General features: G+C 41.7%; 1 protein-coding gene across 1 annotated transcript; it reads right to left on the bottom strand.

Moving 5' to 3' along the window:
• Positions 1-454: 454 nt before the first annotated feature.
• On the bottom strand, positions 455-2,290 carry LOC145119100 (aquaporin TIP1-1-like). Its single transcript, XM_079054731.1, has 2 exons — positions 1,758-2,290; positions 455-981 (listed from the first exon to the last, which is right to left on the bottom strand). Exons 1-2 carry the CDS (start codon positions 2,157-2,159, stop codon positions 610-612), a joined length of 774 nt encoding a protein of 257 aa, XP_078910857.1. The 5' UTR covers positions 2,160-2,290; the 3' UTR covers positions 455-609.
• Between the last annotated feature and the right edge of the window lie 7,492 nt (positions 2,291-9,782).

Below are 9,782 nucleotides of genomic sequence, written 5' to 3'. Positions count from 1 at the left end.
CCTGATGGTGATGGTGTCATGGTGGTGGTCGGAGACGGGTAGAGGAAGGTGAATGACGAGGTTAATAAATTGATGGTGGGTAACACACCTGGAATTCATGTTTAGTTTTTAAAATTTATTTGATGATAATAACAACAATAATTGAAAATTTTAATAAAAAAATTTCATTTTTATAGGATGAAGGCTATCATGACACATCTGCGCTACATGACAATATTATGGTGAAACAGTATGTGGCATGTCACGTAAATGTGGTAACCTGGTCCTTCACATTCCATAAAATGTTTTTTGCACAGATTTTGACGCTTTAGTGACCTAATAAAACAAAAGTGACCAAATAAAATGAAGGGCATAATTCGTTATGTAACAATGGCATTATCCCAATAGAAACTAGTTTCGGCTATTACAACAAACATCCATAATTTCCTAGTAGATTTATATTCGTAAACCGTAGTTGATACCAAAAAATTATTTTCCACACAATGGAAATTAAATTAAATTAAATAAGAAAACGCCAATATAAATGACAAATACAATCATACAATACCAACTCATAAATCAGAAGACACAACAAAGATTAACAAGGTCATAAATGTCCTTTCACATCCCTTAAAACTCAGATCCTGGCAAAGGCTCATGAGTGCGGTTAATGAAGATAAGCTCATAAATGGCACCGGCGATCCCACCACCGATTAGGGGTCCAGCCCAGTAAATCCAGTGGCACCCCCAGTCCCAACTAACCACCGCAGGGCCAAATGCAACGGCGGGGTTCATTGATGCTCCGGTAAATGCACCGCCGGCTAAAATGTTAGCCGCCACCACTAATCCAATTGCCAACGGAGCGATTATGCCGACGTCACCTTTTTTTGGGTCGATGGCAGTGGCGTACACGGTGTACACCAGTCCGAAAGTCATCAAGATTTCGAAGACAAAGGCGTTCCAGATTGATACTCCGGCGCTCAATGAAAATCCGGTGGTTGCCTGCATTTTTTATTAGGTTTTGTTTCGTGAAATTCGTATTTAATAATTTAATAAAATTGCAAAGCAAATGAGTGGTATATAAAAATTGTCGTAAAATAAAGCATTATATTATGTGAAATTAATAAAGGCTGACGCAACATAATTAAATTGTATATTTCACATATTTGATCAATTTATATAACTAATTTTTCTAGCATTTAAAATAACAAATCACTATTTTTTTATCATTTAATATAACATCAAATGATAAAAAGATAAGTTTGTTAAATTAAAAAAAAATTAAATTTTACTACATAGATTAGTAAAATAACATGAACATCTACACATTTTTATTTCTAATTATACAAGAGTAATTCATACTAACCACATACTTTTTGTTATGAAATTTCTAAGTAATTCACTTCAAAACGACATGAAATTGCTTAAAAATTCGTTACAACATATACATATTTTGAAAAGACATAAAATACTACCACTACAAAAGATTATCAAGTTATAATTAATGTATGTTATTCGTGTAAAAATAAATATAATTAATAAAAATTCTGGAGTCTATTGTTATTATTGTTTCTTTAAAATAATTATTTAAAAACATACTTTATCATTTTACAAATAGTTAAAATCATTTTTATTATTGATTTTATTGCCAAGCCTATTAACTTTGTCAATATTATATGCTTTTGATACCATTTTACTTCCATTAATAAAACTTATCGATCCAAAATTTTCATATTATTTATATTTTTAGTTTCAAAATTAGAAAGTGATCAACTTACCAAACCGCCGGTGGAGAAAAAGAGGAGCAGGCAAGCTACGACGGAGCCAAGGAGCTGTGCTATGATGTAGAAGATTCCACGGAGTAAGGTGATGTTACCACCAATGAACGCACCAAAGGTGACAGCCGGGTTGACATGGCCGCCGGAGATATTAGCTCCGACCGAGACAGCCACAAACAAACCAAAGCCATGTGCAAGTGCCGCCGCCACTAGACCAGCTGGGGTGGTTGCACCACCGTCAGTGAGCTTGCCAAAAGCCATTCCGGAGCCTTGGCCGGCGAACACAAAGATCAGAGTACTTATGAACTCTGCCACAAACGCCTTGATGGCGCTGGGATGAGTCACTTCGTCTTGGTAGCGGCCGACGGCAACCCGGTCGACAAGCTGTGTGTGGATCGGCATTGTCGGGAAATCAAGATCAAGAAGTGGCAAGAAAGTGTTTGAATAATAGTCGAGTCACAGCATATGCATGGGTGATCACCGGCGGTTTATATTGATGAGGACTGAACTTGGGGTACGAGGCGTAGCCGGTTGCCGGTAAATTTTTTTGGAGAGACTCGACATGATAATAAATTGTGAGGTTATTTGCTTTAAAGGCCTTGAGGGTTTTGCAATAGTTGCAATATAATCCCTTAATTTCTATTTTTTGAAACTCTAAGTTGAGGCGACCATGATAGTAGGTTAAAACTCCTTAGGGCATCTCCAAGACTACTAAAACATACACTAAATCCTTTTACATTGAAATTTATATTATAATGTTCCAACTTTACACTAACTTTAACACTATATATATTGTAACATCCGTAAAATTCATAAAAAATTTAAACTTTTCAAATATCCAGAAACCACCATTTATTACAAATTATTTTCAAAATAGTTTAATCATCAGAGAAGTTCTAGAATCAAAACATAAAATGTGAGGAGGTGCACGATCAAGCATTCGCCTTCCTACGATCTTCCGAAGTACCTGAAACAAAATCCACAACTGTAAGCCCAAAACTTAGTGAGTTTCCCGCAAAATACCGATACATACAAATAATACACATAATGACAACATGCAATGGGTCCACATCTTTATAGACTGGATTACCTCTGAGCCCACAATATGAGTCTGGCTTGCCTATCAGGCCCACAACTCACATCTGGCTTGCTCTCGAGCCCACAACATAAGTCTAGCTTGCCCTCGGGCCCACAACTTATGTCTGGCTTGCTCCCTCAGTCCTCGGACTGGAATACAAATGATTAGCCCTCGGTACGAGTCTGGCATGCCCTGTCCGGCCCTCAGCTTGTATATGGAATGCTTATGAGTCCTTAGTATGAGTCTGGCATGCCCTCCCTGGACCTCAGCTCATATCTGGCATACTCCAAGGTTTGTTGCCTACAACACGAAGCAGTACAACCTCAACCCATCCCACACAACATGTCGACATGTAACAGATAAATATACATATAGATAATCAAACAGTATCACAGGTAGTCCTACAGATCTACTAGACTAGCATATCAAACTAGCATGCATATCTAATACATACTCAACATATCAATAACTACTAGGATATCAATCCAATGGGTCGGCCTTGGTGTCGTCGACCCCTAAGTATAGTGAGGAAAACTCACCTCACAATGTCAAGCTACACTGAAATCCCCGACTGCTGACTCATGGAAAATACCGGGCTATCACATAAAACAAACATCCAATTAATAATTGGAATAACATCCTTGACTAAGGACTCATACTTAGGGTAAATGTCCTTGTAGCGCTCTAAATTTTTTATTTTTAATCCTCAAAATATTACTCATAAATCCACATCATCACATAAATTGTAATTTATTTTCCAGACAACATCAGAGTATCCCAAAATCCTCAAATCTGTATAAGCCGACAGATGTGTACAATCGAGCCTTCACCTTCCCGAAATCTACAAGAGTACCTGAAACACATATCACATAACACGATAAGCACGAAGCTTAGTGAGTTCCCCAAAATACCACACACAATAATTAGCCTCTCATGGCTATGTCTCGATAAGGACCCTCTGGTCATGTGTATCAGTGAACACCCCCGGTCTCACAGCTCGGGTTGGACCCTCCAGTCCAGTATCTTAGTGAAGACCCTCCGGTCTCACGGCTCGGGTTGGACCCTCTGGTCCTATCTCAATAATGCACAGGATAATATACAGCATAAATCACAATACATAATGCATGTTATCACATATCTCAGTATAAGCACATAAGATCAACATATACACATAATAATATAACAACATAAGTCACAAAGACAGTATGCATAATAACACATATCACATAATAATCAAATAAGACCCTCCGGTCAATAATGTACTAAGACCCTCCGTTCAATAATGTACTAAGACCCTCCGGTCAATAATGTACTAAGACCCTCCAGTAAAAAATGTAAAGGAGACCCTCTGGTCAATGACACGAATAAGACCCTCTGGTCACACATAAATTACCACACATATAAGTATAGTGAGAAGATTCACCTCGCGGAGTAAAACAATGTATCCCACACTCGAGCTGCTGGTCAAATCTCTGCCCCTCCATGGCCTCCAAAATCCACAGTTGACCAAACCCTAAAGTCAACGGAAGTCTACAGTCAAAACTGATCCAACTCTAAAAGTTAACGGAAGTCAACACTCAAGTCAACAGTCCATGTTGACTCAACTCGCCGAGTACAACTCATGAACTCGTCGAGTCCCTCGGAACTCAATAAATCACGAAAACCCGAGTCAACTCGCCGAGTTACTAGCCAACTCGTCGAGTCCATGCAGCATCCAAAAGACCAGGAAAACCCCCAACTACTCGTCGAGTTGTCCCATCATGTAACGACCCAAAAATCATGACCAAAAATTTCTTTTTAAAACATTACTAAATCATAGTATCAAATCATTTCAAACATACTAAAAGGGTTATATAATAAATCAGAGTATCTTTTCAAAACACTTGTTCATTTTATCAGAGTAAACATCCCAGGCTAAACTTCTTTGCTGTGTGTGTGCCATGCGATCACCCCGAGCTCTTCCCTCCGCTACCGGAAGTACCTGAAACCAAAACTAAAAACCGTAAGCACGAAGGTTAGTGAGTTCCCCAATCTACCACATACCACATACTGGGCCTTGCTCACTACATCGGGCCCTGCCCGTCATCGGACTGTAGTCCGGACTAACTTGGGCCCCGCCCACTGCATCGGGCCCCGCCCGGCATCAGGCCCCGCCTTCCATCGAGCCCCGCTCGGTATATAGATCTGTTCTCTTAGGCCCTGCCTGTCTCTGGGCCTCACCCGCTACCAACAAATACAAGCATATAACATAACACATATCATAAAGCTAAACATACTCTACTGTACTACTGATGTAAGGCCTCGCCTGTCTTGGGCCCCGCCCTGTCTGCTACTGATGAATCATGGAACCCCATCCACACTCCCACTGATAATGAGATACGGGCCCCCACCCACACTCACTCCTTTCATATCTCGGGCCTCGCCCTGCTCTGCTACTAATGAGATATGGAACCCCGTCTATACTCTGCTAATGGTGAGATACGGGACCTCGCCCACCCTTACCTCCCTACCAGGCACATACAAGTATCACACAGACAACAAGTATAATCTATCATGCAAACCATTCACTGGGCACCTGCCCGACATCGGACCTTGGTCCGGAATATCATACTAGCATACAATGCCTAGGGCTAACCCCCAGGTCTTCCTACTCGTCACTACATAGGCCGGCATTGTGGCCGTAGACCCATTCACACAAAGGGAAACTCACCTCGTACTGCTGAAACAGTTGATAACCCTCTGGCTGCTATCCAACAACTCTCCGAACTGCTGCTCCTCTAGCTCCCCGAGCTATCAATACCAAATAATAGTAACACTTAGTCTAACTGTCCTCAAGAAATCAACTAAGTCAACTCTGGTCAAAGTCCTTCTCAAGGTCAAAGTCCTGGTCAAAGTCAACCTTCCAGTTGACTCGACTCATCGAGTTGTTCTGCCAACTCGCCGAGTCCATGCTCCTCAAATCCCAAAACAACTCCGACTCCACTCGTCGAGTCTAGCGAGAACTCGACGAGTTCTCCTTCATCTAACACTTCGGGACTATCTTCAACCTGTTGGGTTATGAGCATTCTAACACTCCTAAGTGTACATGCAAGCCTAAATACCTTGGATCTATGTTTTCTCTATTATACATACAATTATGAACATCCAAGGTATTATCCTAATCTAGCATACAAAATAATAAATATAACAAGATAGAATACATACCTCTTTGATGTAGAATGTCTTCATGAAGCTTGAGTGCCTAGTGCCCCAAGTGTGACACCTCAAATGGTTCACACAACACCAAATACACTTGGAATAACTTGAGAGAAACTTGAACACTCCTTGAAATCGTCTAGCCCTCACACTCACACATTAGTGCACGATTTCTTGAGCCATGGGATTCTTTTATATGGTGGCTATTAGGGTTACACCATGTAACTCATAACTTTACCCATTCCTTATGCTCCATGGATTTTAACCTCCATGGAGTATCCATGGGTCACCCCATGGACTTAGTCCAACATAAGGAATCTTGGATCACAAGCCCACATATATAAGAATGAATGATTTACACAATCAACCCATATATTTAATTAGTCTCCTTTTGATCACTTAATTAATTCCAAATTAATTCTTGATCAATACTAATTAAATAACCTTATTAATATATTAGAACTTATAATATATTAATCAACCTTAAGTGTTATTTCTCTCATTATAGTCTATCCAAATGCATGATGCCATGCAACCCAAATGGACCATGCCGGGTCGGGTCAAGTCTTACCAATTATAGTTATGGACTTAGACATTAATCCAACACAACCGACTCGCCGAGTTCATCCTTGGACTCGTCGAGTTCATCATCATTGTATGAATATCTAGGCCATGACTCGCCGAGTTGTATGAACAACTCGTCGAGTTCATCTTCCTAACTAAGAAGATTGTCTTGGACTCGCCGAGTTCCTCTTCGAACTCGTCGAGTACTATGATCTTCATGTCCATTACGGACCCAATTTGGTTGAATCCTTTACTAACTCCACTCACTGATCCGAATCATAAACAGATGGGTTTGGGTTTGCGACCTGACTCGCCGAGTCCATGAACTGACTCGTCGAGTCCACCTTGTGACATCTCTATTCTGTCGATTACAGTCCATTGCAACACCTTCAACCCATAGATCTGGACTTCTAATGCTAGCATTGCACGTAAAGTTGCTAACTTTACGTGCATGCAAGGTATTATGAGGCTAGAACAGTTAATCCAAGCTACAAAGAAGGCCTAGGTCATGAAATGAAGCCATGGCTGGGTAAAGCTGCCCCCTCAGAGCTTCTAAAGCTCAGAAATGCTTAGATCTTAAGTCCTTTTCGTCCTCAATGGCTCAATGTTCGGATTGACCATGGAAATGGTCCAAATGTGACAAAATCTATGCTAGAAAAGGGATCTAGATGATTAACAGTCAAGGTATAAGCTTTTTACCTCTACATGGTCTGAAATGCTACCCCAACTCTGGATCTATAACTTCTTCTTGCACCACCAAGGTCCTTCTTCCTTCTCCAAGCTTTAATTCACTCTCAAGGCAAGAACTAGCTCAACAATGGAGTTGGGTGGCTAGGTTTTCGAGTTCTGGACAATAGGGGCCGCAAATGAGCCCCAGGGAAGAGAATAAGATGCTTAAATAGGGTACCAAGTCCCGAAATTAGGGTTTCCAAACCCAGACCAGACTCGCCGAGTCCACTCGCCGACTCGCCGAGTCGGTCACTTAATCTTTGACACGGAACCCGCTCCGAATCGTCGAGTTCTTCCCTAGACTCGACGAGTTGACCCCTTTGACTCAGGGTTTCCTTTCCTTTCTTGGTCTTTTTGATTCTGGGTGTTACACATCAACTCGTCGAGTTCACTCTGAATCCAAAGATGGGTAAAGCCCTCTCAACTCGTTGAGTTGTCTCACCAACTCGCCGAGTCTGTAACGCGTCCAGCCCATCGGGGTAAACCCTAACCAACTCGTCGAGTTGGCTCATCAACTCGTCGAGTCCATTAAGTCCATTTCTCATTCAGATGATTTTAAGCAGAAATATGGTCACATACTCTAGATCTAGCCTTCTAGAGCTGAAGTAACATGTAAACCTGCAAGCTTTACGTCCATGCATGGCATCTAGAGCTCAAAATGCCAAAACAAGCTCTATAGAGGGTCCAAAGCATGAAAGTCGGCCAATAGCTTGATAAAGCTTGCATCTCTGGCCCCAAGGGACCTCCTACTGTCCAGATCTGAGGTCTCATCCCTTCCAACAAGCTCACAACCACAAATGACTCAAAAGAAGCTAGAAAGGGCCATAAACTCATACATGAGGAGATCTAATACTGGAGTGATCAAGGTAACAACTTGTTACCTGAAATAGGATGCCAAAATGATGTAGATAACAGATCCTCTGCCTTCTCCTTTATCCAAGCTCCTGAATCCTCAAGCTTCTTCAAGAATTTCACCAAATAAACACCTTAAGCCTCACACACACACACACACACACACTCAAGACAGGGTTTAGCACAGTAGGTTTTGTTCTCTGGACGTGGGAAGTGGTGAGGGAGGCGGGGTAGAGGCTTAGAGTCCTTTAAATAGGGTGCAAACCCTGAAAATTAAGGTTTTCTCAACACATAATCAACTCGTCGAGTCCAGCCCTCCGACTCGACGAGTAGGCTCCATAATTCGCGCGACCAGCTCAGCTCCTACACGACGAGTCGGGACCAACCAACTCGTCGAGTAGGTCCTATAATGTGCATTATAACTCTCAAGTTTCACATCCAAGATTCGGGGTGTTACAATTCTTTTTACCCCTTTTTCCCCCAATTGGGCCTTGGCCCAAATCCAAATCCAAATCTATATCCAAAAGGCCCAATATGCAATCCTAGGCCCAAAGGAGTGGGTTCAACCAGGAGTCCAATACTTCAAAGTCCTTAGTTTAAACATGGACCCAAACTACTAAGCCCACACCCCAAAACCAAGTCTAAGGCAAAAGGTCCAAAATCCTACTGATGCCCCGAACGCACGGCGTTCCCTGGTGGAGCGTTGGGCGTTCGCCCTCGACTCAGATTGAGGGCCCAAATCGTAACGCAGGGCGTTCCTCGACCCTATGCAACGCGTTTGCATGCTGATTCCAAAAAGGCTTATTAAGCACTTAATGCTTAAAGCCACTCGACCAAAACATGGATCTGAGTCCTAAAGAGCATATAGGACCATAAAGTCACTGACTTGGTGACTTTGCATTCCCCACAAGGTTCCAAATTCACAATATAACATTCAACTCTCATAAGAGGGCTTAATCTCATGCATGGGGCTTACACAACTCTCAAGATGCAAACTTTATGAATCTACACCCTAAAAAATGCCAAGAGGAGCAACTCAAAGCCTCAACAATGATCACAACTACAAGATCTCACTATGGGACCAAATAGGGACAAATATACATGAGAACCAAGATCTAAGCTTTACATGAATAAGATTAGAGCTTTATACCTCAAGTGAGTTGGAAATGAAGCAGAAAATCAAGATCTATGAGCTCCTTCTTGAATCACCACCTTGCACTATGCTTTCCCTTGTTGAATGAGCTTCAACACACACCAAAAACACACTCAATGGACTCACAAGGCTCTTGGAGACACTAGGGTTCGAGATTTAGGTTAGAAGGTTGTGGAGGCAGAGAATGAGGCCTACACCTGGGGCTTAAGGTGTTTAAATAGGTCTCAAACCCTAAAAATTAGGGTTTGGGCTCTACACGCGAACGCACTGCGTTTCCCAAGGGAACGCCCCACGTTCGAGCCCCGCCACCAGAATTCGAGTTTGGCAGAAATGGTCCCTCCTCCTATTCCAACTTTGCAAAACAAGTCCAAAAACAAGAAGTAGTATATATAAGGGTCCAAAATGAAAAAAAAAATACCCGAGTAGGGTGTTACATATAATGTTGGTGAAAAGT

The sequence above is a fragment of the Lactuca virosa genome, chromosome 6 (genome assembly GCF_052849685.1).
Source record: "Lactuca virosa cultivar CGN04683 chromosome 6, Lactuca_virosa_CGN04683_v6, whole genome shotgun sequence".
Taxonomy (NCBI): domain Eukaryota; kingdom Viridiplantae; phylum Streptophyta; class Magnoliopsida; order Asterales; family Asteraceae; genus Lactuca; species Lactuca virosa.
The sequence above is the reverse complement of the archived record's forward strand: the minus strand, read 5'-3'. Positions and strand labels throughout refer to the sequence as shown.

What these genes read in the sequence shown, in the direction of transcription:
- LOC145119100 (XM_079054731.1), bottom strand. Translation starts at nt 2,159, where the DNA reads ATGCCGATCCACACACAGCTTGTCGACCGGGTTGCCGTCGGCCGCTAC. An exon ending in TTTTCTCCACCGGCGGTTTG is followed by an intron (nt 982 to 1,757) that starts GTAAGTTGATCA and finishes TAAAAAATGCAG; the next exon opens with GCAACCACCGGATTTTCATT.